The 15,770-nt window shown below is 39.1% G+C and overlaps 1 protein-coding gene across 4 annotated transcripts in view; it reads left to right on the forward strand.

The window, feature by feature from the left end:
- Positions 1–15,770, forward strand: part of STARD13 (StAR related lipid transfer domain containing 13) — a 328,326-nt gene that overhangs the window by 122,114 nt on the left and 190,442 nt on the right. For all 4 annotated transcript variants that reach the window (XR_695808.2, XR_011138676.1, XM_068930087.1 and 1 more), the window contains one exon: positions 14,965–14,998. Coding sequence is in view for 2 of the 4 variants with exons in the window: in XM_068930087.1 (XP_068786188.1) it covers positions 14,965–14,998 (34 nt within the window). In the remaining 2 variants the exon portion in view is untranslated. The remainder of the gene's footprint in view (positions 1–14,964; positions 14,999–15,770) is intronic.

The following is a 15,770-nucleotide window of genomic DNA, read 5'->3' on the forward strand; positions in this document are numbered from 1 at the left end:
CTATGTACTGCCCCTTTTATTAAAGTAAACTGTTATATGTTTGTTCCACTCTTACACCCAGGAACCTAAAAACCTTAATGTCTAGCATAGAAACTAAAACAACCTTTCAGATTGAGAAGCGTAACTGATTTCTGTTGTGTTATTGTAAAAAAACTTAGATTAGGCAATAACTACCAATTCAAATCAACAGTAGTCACTAGTGGCACCACTGTTTAACATCTCCTGCCTTGTAGAGTCTTTCCATATATTGACCTTTTCCTTTATGTTTCCTAGTTTTCAGTTGTAACAGCAACCGAAAGTAAGAGCAAGGTCTGTAATTGCAATTATGAGTCATGCTCTGGCAACTAAAGAGGATTCAGGAAAAAAAAAAAATCTAATCTTAAACATGAATGGTATTTGCCGGAGGGTAGGGAGAAGGGAAGGCCATATGTCGTTTTTTTTTAAATAAAAGGGAATGTAGAACTTGCCAGGAATTGGTTAGATTTTTTTCTAATTGTTTTTCATAAGTTTTTACTTTATGCTCTAGAACAGCTACTGGAACAGAGTATCTTGGGAAACTAGTGCTAAACTGAAATCACCCATAAATACACATTTCCTTCTGTTTGCAAAATTGCAGGTTTAGATTTATAATTACAAGCACTGATAGAGGCAGAACCTGCCCTTGCTAAAACTAACAATAGGAAAAAGATTACCTCCTTTCTGCACCCAGTATCTGCTGGCACCATTTCAGAAATTTTAAAGATCTGTAGTAGGCATTTAAGCACCCTGTACAGTCATTGGTGGTAGCTGCACAGTTCTGGAGAGCCATCCATGCAGACTTTATCCTGGGTCAGAAATTGACAACTAGCTGGTGTGAAATGGTGAGCACTGGGGATTTCTGAGCGACCAGCCCTCTCTGGAGCTCATGTGTCTGCTTACATCTTTTATCTTCCATCCACTTGAGATCCAAGCTTGAGTTTGCTCACTTTTAGGAGAATCAGTATTCTCAGAGCAGATGAAACCTGGTTTTGGCTACCCTGGGTATCTGCAAAGACTTGTGAATGTGGTAGGTCCCATATTAAGTCAAGACCTAGCCACTAGCCTGGAGGTACATCTAGTCCTAGGAGAAGGAGGTGAGACTTTTTTTGTGAAAAGTCAAGTGGACATTGGCTACGGAGAATCTAGTCTTTGAAAATTCAGTTGTGTAAAGCTCCATGCTTCTGTGGCTAAATAGTTACTGATATTTATTTGAAGGTCCTTTTCTGCTGCGACTGTAGTATGGACGTATCCTGGGTTACATGCAGCTGTAGATTGGAGCACAGTGGGGAGGATGTAATGTGGCATTTCTCTCTTCTTGTGGTCTCATTATCCCATGAAGGACTAAATGATTGTTCTGAGCCTTATAGGAAGTCTGCTTAGGATATACTCATAGCTGAGAATCTAGCCCACTAAAATCTGAGCTTCTGTTCTCTGCCACTCTAGTTAGCAAAGCCATACTCCAGGCTTCCTCTTGAAAAGACATTTAAGTTCCTTAACATGGCAAATTGGGTGTATTATATTTTTATTCTTTCCTTTATTTATTTCTTTTATTATAGTTTTCTTCTTTTTAAATTTTTTTCTTTTATTCTTTATTCTTTGGTGAGGTACCTACGTCTTGGCAGAATTTCTTCCACTTTCTCTGCTTAATTAAATGGCAAAGGAAAGCATAATTTGGTGGCATTTGTTCTGCCACAAGCTACCATAGCAGCATACTAATGCTCAAGCAATTTAATCACTCACGCATTTTGTTTCATAATATTGCTTCCAGAGCCATGGCCGTCTTGACTACATCAAACTGACCTGCTGGGGAGCAGGTCTGATCGTTCGGAGTGGATTTCTGGGGGAATACCTTATGGCTGCTGTCCTTGTGTCCAGCTGTCACTGACAGCTATTGCTCTTTGTACAGCATGGAAGTTTCAGAGGAATGGGGAGCTGGTTATCTTATAGCCATGAAAATATGACAGAACCACCATCACCCTTCCAATAATATAACAAAACAATAGCTAATCCAATGTAAGCCTTCAGGCTGAAACAGAATTCAAGCTGTAAAGGTGCAGAGCCAGCTTATCATCCCGTTTTCTAGGAGCTGCTGTCACCAAGGGTGTTGAGAGACGTGCATTTTAACAAGATTCCAGAAGCCCACTCAGAGGATGTAGGAAGCTAAGATCCCTTTTTTACATTAATTAGTAAGTTTTACCAATTGAGAGGGCCTTTAAGAATGTTTCACATGTACCTAATTGCTTCTGAAATGTTGGAATACACCAATTAGGAAATATTTTTAAAATCAGAATAATAATAGTCATTTCCTGAGTTCAGATGTTGTGTTGTGAATTAGTAATCTTTTCAGTCATTATGGTTTGGCTAGTAAAACTACAGAGAGCATAGATGAGGATCAGTAGATGCATCCTTTACTGCAGGGCTTTTCCATATTGAGAGTTGACAGCAATAATTTTCACTTTAAAAGTTTAATCTTCTTGGACCTGACTTTCAGCTGGTATAAATCAGACCTACCTTGATTTAAGACCAGCTGAAGCAATGGTGCTTTTTGTCAAATCAGTACTTCTCAAAAGAGGAATAGTGCCCAAATCTAATTGTAAAAACAAATTTCAAGCACTGGCTATTTACTTGAATTATGAAACAGAAAGCAGAGAATGACTATATTTGTCTCACAATTATATGCGAGATGATATAAAACTCTTTGTTCTTTCTGTTGATATTTAGTTGTAATCCGTGTGAGCAGTATAAAAGTTAAACAACAAATACTATCATAAATGTTATTCAGTGCTCTGAAATATTTCTTCTGATTTTAATTCTGTCTTAAACTTGCTTAATGTTACTTCCTTGGAATTATGTAATCTTAAATTAAGTTCAGAGGTCTCATTGAACTACCCAGAATAGTAACACTGCAAGAAGATTGTGGAGCTTTCCACTAAAGGATCTTTAAAGGCTTCTAGGAAGGTCATATTGTTCAGCTTAAAAAAAAAAAAAAGAGAGAAGAAGAAATGAAATGTTTGTCTGCATTGCAGAGGAGCACAAAATCAGTTGATCATATGGGAGCAAAAGGTACAGATATAGTTCTGTGAATATATTTGCTTTGGCTTTCCACGACAGCTAAGAAATAATACATGCCAATTTTTAAAACCCTTCTGTGGGAGTATAGTGATTTTACCCTAATTCAAGGAGTAATGCATGTCCTTTTTACTTTAAAGTATCTGAGTCAGTAGTAAATATATTTAAATGCGTTAGTTTGAAGCTGCTTCAGGCTATGGAGGAGTGCGCACATGCGGGGTGTGTGTGTGTGAGTGAGATACAGGGGGAGAGTTCCAGCCTAATCCTAACAAATCTCTTTCTTCTGTTGCAAGAGAATGATGCATGCAGGCAACTAAATATCTCATTATGATTATTATGCATATTTTTAAACGTGCCATGATGGAGAGGTGTCAAGATGTTAATGCTTCCACATAGACATTTTCTGGTATCTGTATGGCAAGAAATTATACATAAGTTATGGTTATCAGTATGGATACTGTAACGTCTTTCAGTTCTGGCTTTCAGTAGGCTTTGGATGTGTATATTAGTATTGATACAGATGCAGAAGTTAGAGACCAAAGAGATTAAGGGTTTTGTCTGGACAGCAGATCCAAGGGGCTCATAGGAGTAGAGATGCTCATGGCTAGCTGAAGACCACCCATTCCTTCATTCCCTGGGTCAGTGCTGCACTGACTTACTGGAGGTCACAGAGTAAGACAGCAGTACCTTCAGTATATGAACACACAAATCTCTCTTCTCTCAAAACTTCAGCACTTTTTGAAGGGAAAGGGGGAAAAATTAGAAGTGGGTGAGTCAAGAGTGATATATGTATTTGGAGAGGGGAAAAAACGGGGGGAGTCACAGCTCATGCATTATGTGTGTGGTAGGGGGGCTTCCAGCTTCAGTCTCTGGCTCCTGCAGAGCTGAGTCAAACAGGGTCCTACATGCTCTGCTTTTTCTGAGCTCATCCAAGGTGGTGCTTGCTCAAGCTATGTGACCACCAGCTGAAGAATTCCAGCTTAGACTGTGCTTTATATAAGAAGTTTTCATTCAAACTACAATTAGTGTCTAAAAATTATTACTTTTGATTTGATACAAAAGACAGCTTCAGTGTGTGCTATAAAGGCTTTTTAAATGCTTGGCTTTGCACTTCCCATGCTCAGGAATGGTCAGCTTCTGTCCAAAAGTATGTACCAACTAGGTCTTTCACTGCATTAGAGTGCTCATGTGCTTAGTTCACATGTGCATGAGGGGTTCTTGACTCATAATACGGCATAAATTCACACAGCTTATCTCACCATAGGGACACTATTGCACATAATCTCCACAAGGAAGACATAATGTGCTGCAAATGATGAGGAACAGAGAGGTTGGGAGTTGTTTAGAGGTTTACATGGTAGTTGCCTGCATTGAGACTGGGCTTTTGCTGAAAGCAGAAGAGACAATGAACCACACTACAAAGGGAAATGTATAGCTTTCTATGAAAATATTAATTTTCCAGCCATCACACAAATTTAGTGTACTTTGTCCATATGGGTTGAAGAGTTCATTTTGAAAATAAACCATATCAAATGATGTACATCACAGTTGATTTAAGTGTTCATTTTCTTATGGACCGCACCAAAATTTCCAATGATGTAGTCATTTCTGAAATGTCTGTTGCGAGTTGACGGTGAATGTGTGATATGGCAAAGTATTTTTATGTATTTGATACTGATGATACTGAAAGACACTATATGCTTTCATAGAAAAGAAAGCATATGAAGAAAAGAAAGCTTATGAGACCTATGAAACCTCCAAAAGTGAAAAGATATCATTTGCAAAGGAAAACAAGGCATGGTTAAGATTGTTCTTTAAATCTGGCATAGTAACAAACTAATAAACCACACATGCAAGCAAAGAAGATTGAACAGAAATTGAAAGGGATATACAGCAGGACTCCAATAAAGAAATCTTATACAAAGCTTAAAGAGTATAAACTAGTCATGATATGTGAAGGGGTTAGCATATCTGCTAGGTTAGCAGCCTTTGTTCTCACACTGGGAGAAAGCTAGCAGAGATGCTACCTAACTTTCCCCCACACGTATCCGCAGCCAGAATGCGTCTGCTATGCATGATTTCTGTAATTTACAACAACTCTTTTGAATAAAATACTTTATTCCCCACTTTCCCTTGCTGTTTTTAACTGAAAACTAACTATATTTAACAAGCCTCTCTTTGATTTGTTTTTCCTCAAAAAGCATAAAAAGTTGACCAAGATTATAAGATTGCTAATTTTTGGCTGAAGTCACATTTCGGTGATAAATTTTGTTGACTGTCAGTGAGAATATGTGGAATTCAGTTAGAGCCCAGCCATCAAAAAACACTCCTATGGTCATTTGATAGTGAAAACAAGAAAATTGCTGCTAATGGCAGTCTGAACTTCTTTCACAGCTAAGTAGTACTATAGGCCAAGCTAAAATGACAACACAACTCAAGCTAGAGCTCACAGAGCTTGATCTTAATTTTCTGCCATGGATTACTGCTGACTCCGGTTTGCTTTAGTCATTCATTTCCCATAGCAGGATAGCACAATCCCCAGATTTTATGCCTCCCTTTTCTGTTTTGTGACCTCTTGTACCTTTTCCACTTCATTTTATCTTTAAAATAGATACAGTACTTCTTCCTACTGAAGAGGGTACAAATGATAGCAATGCATGACTCACCGTGTTGTTCCAGGATTGTAAAAAAGAGGGACTGCTCTCAACTCTCATTTTTGTCCGTTTCCATCTGGAAGTTGTTGCTCTTCTTTTTGTCTTTCTTCCTCCCACCTCTGCCCTGTCACATTCTCATCTGACCCACACATATTATATGGTGACAACAGACATGTTATCTCCAGTTTGTATTCATGTCTGTGCTTATACAGCAGCATAACTGATTATCTTAACACAAGACTGAGCATTATTTGCAAAGTCCTGAGCATGTTGATGTTAGTCCTGCTGCAGAGTCAAGAGCTCAATATAACTATTCTGGTGAATAATGCAGTGTACTCATATGCATGTTTACATCAAGGCTCCTAGGATATGCAGGGGTAAAAAACCATCAAAAATAGGACATTTTTGATTTCCAGGCCCTATATAGACTAAAGAGGAAAATTTTTGTTTTTATCAGAAGCAGATTTGCTGAAACATGGCAGAAATGTATCCTTAATTGTAAGGAAATGATCACAAAGGGCAGGTATTGGGATTTAGGGAGGGTGAACTGAAAATTCAGGGCACCAGTTACACCAAACTTTGGTATGTATACCTCAGAATGATCCCTTGGCTAAACATTCGAGATTGTCTCCATCTGTCTGCTTTCTGATTTCTCATACAAACTGTGCAAGAAGACAATGCCAAGCTATTAAATTAGACTCTAATTAGATTTGAAAATATCAACTACTATAAAAGCCTATTTAAAACTAAAAAAGTAGTAAGAGTTATGAAGAATTTATGTAACTGAAAGACAGATGTGCACCTCTGTCCAAGCCAGATAAAAATGTTTTTGTGGATTTCTTACCTAACGTAGTCTGCTTAGTTACATTTTTAAGTAAATACATTTTAAATAGAAAAGGGCTTTTTTTGTGACAGCTGTTGAAATGAAACATTTTAACAATATCAATATTTTGCTATCGAAACTATTGATCATGTGCGCTCATCCTCCTGTGCAAACCACAACATTTTGTTTCCATAACATGAATGTTGTAGTGGTAGCTGAACATATCTGCCTATGTTGTGTGGCATAGACAGCATTTCTCCACAAAAAGACTTTTCACTATTCATTATGTAATAGAAAACATTTTAGGTTCAAGCTCTCACTAGCCCGTACTGGGGCTACATTTAGGAGACCAGCTGCAATCTAGTCAGGTCTGCCCCTTCTAACTGCCCCCTTTAGTTTTGCAGCATCCTTCATTGGTCATAGGCAGATCGAGCAGAGCCAAGCGTATGAAAGAAGATAGTAGAATCCACCAGCAAAGACCCCTGAGGAATAGCAAAATGTGCCATGTAACCCTGAGGAGGAAATCACACACGAGAAGCAAAGGCAATGCAGAATGGTGACAGCAGAGAACCTGTACTACAGAGTACTAAACAAACCCTCATGTCAAGTCTCCTACCAGAGCAACAGAGCAGGCAAAGGAAACGTTAGTTGCAACAGAGATCTGCTGATGAAAGCGCAGAATTAAACAGCAGGAGCTTTTTAAATTTTTTCATCAATTCAATTTTCTTCTGCTTTAGTTTTCTGAATCAGCTTGCTGTTTGTCCTGCTGGTGCAAAGTAAACAGGCGCGGCTAGCTGAGCTAGGGGGGAATGCTGTCTTCCAATCTGATGGAAAACTGAGCAATTAGACTGCTTTAACATTGTAAAAAATACTGTAGAACCACACCATTAATTCTCACTGCAGATGAGAAATGCTCCTAATGCGTTGGAACTGAATCTTCCTCGACAAAAATTTAGGTATAACCATGAGTGCTGTGATTTCTTGACATGTTGAAATCATTTTAGTAATCATATTTCTGGAAGTGAAAAATCTCTCAGATTTATTAATCTAATACGTTTTTGAGTATGATAAACTGTAGTTACTAACATGGATGCTCCTTTACTCTGTCTTTTGATTCTTTTTTTTTCTAATTTCACTTCTAACATTGTTGAAATGGTTTTCATCATTCCAAACATTATTATTGCCCAGCTCCACTTATTCTAAATTTTTTCTCTAAATTGTTCAAAAATTTTCACTTTAAAATACTTTTCAGGTAAGTTTCCATTTGAGCAAAGCTTCAAAAACTACAGCAACATGAAATGTCACATTAATTTCCAGGCATCTGTCAATAATACATGGACAGAACAAGTACAGAAGTGCAGCAAATAGAAGAAAAAACTGAATAAATCTTTCTTTCTGTGTCAGTCCTTTTGAAACTGGAACTGATGTTTGTGTAAAATTTTGAAGGAAATATTTGGAGTGAAAAATGCATTTAAAAGACAAGCCTTTTTATTTTGCTGGTTAAAACATTGAACTAAGGAAAATAATGATCAAATGTTCAGTATCTGTTCTTTAAAGGTGTCCACAATGACTCATTATGCTTTTAGATCTGTGGGCAATTTTTATAGTATTTCAGTTTTTTAGAATACAACTCAATATTAAGTGTACAATTTTCCAAAGGCATTTCAGTGTCCTTTCAATTCCCCTGGGAGTTAGATAGTTACATCCCTTAGGCTCCTTTTAAAAATATCATCATAAAACATTACAATTCAGTTTTCTTTGCGCAAGACTGAAAGGTTACATATGCAACATCCTCAGAGAAATCGGGAAGAAGACAACAACTTACATGATTTTGTCAATTGAAGGCAAACAAATAAATTAGAATCTCCAAATTAGACTTTCTCCAAACCAGCAACAGAGAAACTCTGTTTATTTCATTTACACTCCTGTCCTGACAACCACTTGAAACTTTACATAGCTCTCAGGAAAACATGATGAAGTGAGAGAGGTTTGAAATGTCCTGACTTCAGTACAAACATTGTGTCTGCGATGCTTCTACAGAATGGGACTCGTTTATGAATGGTTACACTCATTTTTGATAACGCATCGGAACGCAGATCAGATGGATGTAGAGAGCAGAATACATCTCAACGAGTTATGTTAGCAAAAAGAAGGAGCCTTAGAAACCCTTTGAAGTGGCATTACATTTTATTAATTTTTATTACTACATCTATAAAAAACAGGCCAAATCTATGCTTTGCTGGGGTACAGGTACCCATTAATTTTAAGTGAGTAACCTGATACGTATTTGCACTATATGTGTCTTTTTGCAGTAGTTGGATTAATAATATTTTTTTCATATCTGTGTAGCTTCAAAAATATACGACATCATTGTTATATCTGAGGCTACCTGAAGTAGCCATCTGTCACTACGACAGCTGTGCTATAACCTGACATAGGGAAATCTTTTTTAATATTAGCAAGCTATTTAAAATAAGTCTGTACAAGAAAGAGCACTAAGGAACCGCACAGAAGAGCCTGACCGTGTCTGTGCTACACAGCCCTGGGCCCGGGTCTCCCATGCGCTCTTTGTGGTCTCCGATGGCCCTTGACACAATTATTATTTTTTGTGTGTGTGTTCTTTGGTGCCTGAATAATATGAAAATTGTGCTGCAGGCAATGAGATTGGAGGGGTTCTAGCATGGGAAAGGAGGATGGACTGTGTGCTGTCGAGTGTAGCATGAGGAGGTGTCTAAGGGTACAAAGGGTGCTGAGATGGTGTTGGAGGATGGTGTAGCGTGGCCAGAAACAAATCTGGTACAGAGTCCTCCTCCATCCTGACATTTGGGAAGGCCAAATCTCTTGAACTGTGCCAAGGTTTTATCTCATAGACGGTTATTAGGAGCAGTTCAAAACAGAGCTAGGAGTGACCTAGCAATTATGCAGTTTGACTGATCAGGGGCTCAGTGCTCGTATGTGCACTCGGGCCTTCAGTTCAGCAATGCACCTTGTCCAATTCAGTAACTAAAAGCCCTGCTGAAGCTCGTTTTCCTGTGAGGAACAAGATTCATTTGATCAGTGCATGTATATTCTTATTGTCTTACACTGCTTTAAAATATCATGATGAGAAGCATCTTGAGAGCAGTGATTGCTTAATAGCCTTTTCTTGTTCTGAATATTAAGCAGCCTAGAAAAGGGGACCTGGACCCAAGTTTGTCCTCTGTGGATGAGCAAGTGGAGTTGCTGGACTGCAGAGTGGGGACTTTTTCTTTCTTTTTTTTGACCCTATGAGTCATAAATAGTTTGCAGTGCAATAGTCCAGCTTCAGCAAAAGAAACTGAAAGTTTCCCACTTCCCCCTACTTTCTAACCTGGTGAGGAGGCTAATCTGATGTGATGTCGCAGGCATGAGTTTGAATCCCATCTGACCAGGATCATTTAATCTGTCTTCCATGTCTTAAGTGAATCCTGTAATGTTCATGCAGTATATTAAACATAATCTCTACGAACACCTCCACAATGGCTGTATTTTAAAGAAAAATTATGAGCCCGCTTGTCAGCCTTTGAGGATACAACACAAGCACTGACATACAGCAGGAGTTTCAGGACCGTAACAAAGAATGGTGCCAAATCTCTGAAGAGAAATGGGATTTCAGACATAGCACTGTCAGCAATGTTTTTTGCTGCATGACTTAAGTATTGCCATTATTCTGAGCTGACTAACTCTATCTAGGGAACTTACAAGTGTAATTCAGACTGCGGATCTCACTGCTGGGGCCAGACAACTTCAAGTTAATCCTCACATTGCTGAGTGCCACTACTTACTTCTCTTCCTAATTTGAAGAATTTTATTTTGAAGTAGTAACTAGGATTTTCTTCTGCTAACCTTTTTGGGGAAGCGTCTAACAAACCTGCTAATCAGGTGATTGAGTTTTGCATGTAAATTTATGATTTAACTTTAGTTAAAGTCTAGCAGATTATTAAATTGATGGCATTAAGAACCAGCAGGATTTTCAGTCTTTATGCTTTGCAGAACTGTTTCCACCCCAAAGTGCTTTCCTTCTATATGAGTTAATCAGTAAGAAGTCATCCAGATTTACCATGTTTTCTCTGAAGAAAAGGTTGTGTTTCAGAATTGTGTTGCTTTATTTTTTTCCCCTATAGAATATAAACTCACAGAATCCAAGGCCTTTTCCTTAACATGAGATGTCAAGTGGTCCTGTCAAAATGCCAAGGTTTATTTGATAGCAGTAATAGCAGTGACTGAAATCATATCTATGTTGAATACATTCCCTGGCCTTTTGTTAAGCATTGGAAGAGTCATTTGCATGCTGGGCAGATACACTAATTACTTTTTTTCATCTTTTGAGAGTGTGATTTGTTAAGAATGAATGATTGAAGTTTGACAGTTACTCTGAAATGTCACTGACAGATCTGGGTGCATTTGAAATGTTTATGTTTTGAGGATAAAATAGCTAATAACTAATAAGAGCTGATGGGGAAGAGGAAGGTAAAGGACTTAGACACAAAACTGTCATTTTTGTTTTTTTTAAAGTGATATATGGTATTATGGGATTGACTGGCATTGCAGAATCCCTCTGCTGTTGCAAATTAAAATGGTTTTGAAGTTCTAAAGTCAACCATTTCATATTTATCTTCTTTGTCAGAAAAAAGCTTTTATGTGACAATAAGCTTACAGGGACATTATCAAATCATTTAATCCAGTTGTTTGATGAGTTTCATGCCCTGATCACTTATAACCATGAAAGATTATGTACACATGAAGAAAAACAATTTTTGGAGGAGTGTGTTTATTTTGCTTGATGAGCTCATAATTTTGGTGTTTTGCTTCTACCTTCACTTCTACTTAATACGAGGAGTTCATCTGAGTAATTTGTTTTTACACAGAATACTTTTCAGGACAATCTTTCAGATTCTTTACTGATGCGTTATCTTCTCTTTCCTCCGCCAGACAGTTCTACAGCCTTTCTTCTCTCCTTTGCTCTGTGCCTTAGTTACACTTTTTTTTTTACGCAGGGCTCTGTAAGAGAAAAGTGGCTTTAATAGGATCACTGACGTTGTTCCAGGTGCAGCCTGTTTTCAAATATCTATTGAACAGAAACATTATTTTCATCTCACTCTACATGGTTCACATTCAGGTAGTGATTTCTAAGAAATTCTCCATACATCTTGCTCATTTCTACAGGACCTGTAAATTAAATAGTACACACTGAAGCTTTGTCTATACTGCAGTACAAATGAGGGCCAGAGACCAGTCCCTCGACCAAGGACACCGACGTACGTGCGCTCTCACCTACACTGCTCAGGGCTGGCTTTCCAGCAGCTGGCTCGTTCTGCAGAGAGCTATTCAGGACAGGTCATGGCAAAGCCAGGGAACGAGCTGACAATGAAGCAGTGTGGACAAAGCCGGCTATAGTGCTTTGGCCTCATCAAAGGCCATCTTTTATTTAGCGATGTGGCTGCGTCCTCTGAGCTTTGCTTAATTCCAGCTGTCTGCTTGAACCACTTGCATCATGGCTGAAGGTAGATTTTGCTGTCTAACAGACAAGACTGGCTCATTCTGCTGTGATTATAAAGCAAAGGGTGCCGATGCAGAGGTAAACGTGGCTACTGTAGGTAAACCTGGATGGCCCTTCAAGACACAGAAACAGTGAGGGGGACAGCTGGACCCAGTCCCTATCTGACAAATTCCTGGTTTCTGCATGACGGTTTACATACTCCAGCAAATAAAACATGCTTTTATCAGTACAGCGTACTTGTCTTTGGCTTCTTTTTGACACTTTCACTTGCAAAATTGCTACAGCTGGAGTTGTAGGCAAATGATTTCTTTATTATTCAGAGCAGCAGGTGCTGCAACAGTCTTTTGGCTAGAGTTGTACTCTCTTGGTCCATGGTTTCCATATATTTGATTAGATAGTGCCATGTTGCTCAGATGGGATGCTAGTCCTCCAATAAATGTATTTTGTTATACAATCAGTTATATAGTACATTATCATTATTATTTCCATAAATCACTTTCCGTTAGCAGCTTTCTGTTGCCACTTGGGGTGGTTCCAGCAACAATTTGCATATTTTTTGTGTGGCATCCTAAAAAGATTTTGGAAGCTATTATAGAATCAAACTCATAGCCAGCGTTTGATTTTATAATAACTGGTGCCCTTATGGCTGCACTAGAGCACAGAAACTGGCTATGCAAGCAGGATTGACACATTTTATTTAGATTCATATATCATTTATGTGTTTTTGAAAAGTGCTTATCCCAAGATTCAAAATCGCAATGTAGGCACCCACCTTCAGTGTGCCTATGACAGTGTCGTGATGCTAAAAATCAGGTACCGCTTCCGTACAGAGTGACCTAGAACGAGCCTCCCTGCACAGGGCAGGGGCAAAAGGATGTGCCTCAGAAAGGTGATCCACAAGCTCTGCACACTGGTCTGGACCTGCCCATAGCTTGCCAGTCAACACATTGCATATCTGAATTCCCACTCCTCTCAGAAAGCGAGTTGCTTCTGCCAGAGCCCTCTCCTGAGGGAAAGCACCTCAGCACTGACTCTTCTTAAGTGATGCTGCCAGACAAAATTTTTGCTTATAGTTTTTGCTCCCTGATCTTTCCAGAATGGGCCAATATTTAAAGACTTTGAAAATAAGTTGAATCTCCTCTTCAGCCAGATGGCAATCAAAACCACATTCTTCCTTTCCTGACTATAGATGATGTTGGGGGAGATGAATCATCCAGCCTCTCTGTCCGGAGTGGAGTCTCTGAGACGAAGGGTGGGAGAGGACTGGCACTGGGGCACATGCAAGTACAGCAGAGCCTGGCACTGCTGCCGTGTAGCGCGGGCCCTCAGTGGGGAAGGGTTGCTCAGCTCCAGGCTCTGCGCACATTTGATCTTACACTGTGATTGAGTTAAAAACCAAAAAGAAGCCTGGATGAAATTTATACCAAAAAAAATCAGTACTGGAAGGCACACAGCAAGATGTGGAAGCCAGGACTCAAATCTCAGCTAAACCCAAGCTTCAGAGGGTCATGAAGAAAACGTGATTTGGACTCATTCATTAACTTTTTCTGACCTAGCAATGACCATGTAACTTGGTCCCTGCTGGCTAAAGCCAGACTAACTTCTGCTGCTGCTTTCAAGGAGAGAAACCTTCAAACTGAGTAAGATGCTCTTTTAGAATGAAATTGCCTTGCAGAAGGGAAAATTGTATCCTAATCCACCTAGACTGGCTGTGTTTTTCCTACTCTTAAGAGAGATGCTGATCCAAGTCTGTTTTTTTGCTTAGAGGAAGAATTTTCCAATATGTCAGTAAAATTCTCCACAAAATAAAAGGTAAATAAAAAGCATGTTTTTTATAGAAACAGTCTTTCCAAGGCTGGAAAGGCAATATTTACTTGAAAAGATAATGGAGCATTTAATGTATCTGACAAAAAGGTGCAGATGGTTGTCCATATGGGGACTAGTATATAACAGGACCAGGGAATATGTCTTTGCAAGATAGGGGAGCGGCTGCCATTTCAGCTGGCTGCAGGCTCTGTACAGTTCACACCTGTACAGTTCACATGCTATCTGGAAAAATCGGTTCAGCCTTCTGTTTAATTGAAGAAAAGAATGGGTGCAAAGTGACACATCTTATTATACTAGTTTCATCTATAGGCTGCATTCCTCAAAGAGATCTATCATAGGAAAAGAGAATGCGTGATAACCATTTAATCACTGGCTTATGGAGTGCGGACAACCTCCTGATTTGGTCATTAAAAGCTATTCAGGAGGAAAGTAATGGACCGAGAGAGCATCCAAGTATGAATTTAATGGTACCACTTTCATTTAGCATGGCAGACCTGAATCAGGGAGATGAAAAATATTAGGGATGGACCACTGAAAGCCAGTTTGGCCACATCCCTCAGGCAGTAAGCTCTCTTACTTGCTGATAAATAATTCAAACAAGTAGCATCTCTGTACCACTGTGAGCAGCTAGGACCACCGTGTGCTCTCTTTCTCAGTTGTTAGCACAGCTGCCTACACGTGTGCCTCTCAGGCAGCCTGCTTGCTGCCCCAAAAACTGCCGGCACATGAGGCTCTTGTGGGCTCGTTCCAGCGAGATGGATCTCACGTGTTCGGCAGCAGGTGCTCTGCTTGTGCTAGAGACTGCTCGCAAGCTCGCTGTCTGCAAAATGTCTAGTTTGGGGACAGGCAGAGGGCTGTCCTTAGGAAGCAAAGCTATATATTCCCTGTGATGCTTGCCTAGTCCCCAGTGGTCTTTACTGACGAGTTTTATCTTATGACCTTGGTAAGGTGGTGATGATATTTAAGAGCTATGTTTGTTGTTACCCCAACATGTGGAACTTATTTGAAGAAAAAAATCTATATTTTTTAAACAAAAATTGATTTATTTCTTGCAGGTGCTGCTTCAGAAGCTATGCAAAGAAAAAGCAGGTAAGACTATATTACTTCTCGAAAGTTTCTTGATGAATTGTCTAAGATGTATAGTTTGATGGTGTACCCATAGGAATCTCTGATATTTTGAGTTTTAGTTATTTGGTGCAGTTGTTGTGAACACTTTCATGCTTTTGTTCGTAAAGTAGAAGTATCTAATTTGCTTGGTTCTTAGGAAAGCTGATAATTCAGCAACTTTTGACTTACACCTTGCAAAGTGAATTCTGAAATATTAAGGCTAAAACGAAGTATTTCTGGTTATTAGTGTCTGAGTGGAACTAAATGGTTTGAATAGCATTGGCAGGCTTAAGGTGTATGGAAATAAGCTGTACTTAGAGTGACTTACTGTCTTCAAACCAGTGGAGGCTGGGTACACGGTCATTTCAGAGGCACACTGTGCAACAAATGTCAACACCTCCCAGATCTTGTCCCCAGTAACAGAGTCATGGCAACGAAATAATTTATTAGACATTTTATGAGACCACTAGCCGTTTAATGTGACTGTCAATATTAACAGCATTTGCTTGCTTGACTATTAAGGGGAAATTATCTATTTACTACAGCTGACATGATATGAGACACCAGGGATCAGTACAATAAGTTAAAGTTATAATTAAAGAAATAGATACCCAGAATCCCACCTACGTTACGTGCCAGGAACTAAGGAAAGGTTTAGATAGACGCCACAGAGGTCCTGATTCTGCAATATGTATAACATGCAATTAAACCTGCATTTAGCAAGTCCAATTCATTGCAATGGGAAGTAAGCAAC

This window comes from Struthio camelus, chromosome 1 (assembly GCF_040807025.1).
Source record: "Struthio camelus isolate bStrCam1 chromosome 1, bStrCam1.hap1, whole genome shotgun sequence".
Taxonomy (NCBI): Eukaryota; Metazoa; Chordata; class Aves; order Struthioniformes; family Struthionidae; genus Struthio; species Struthio camelus.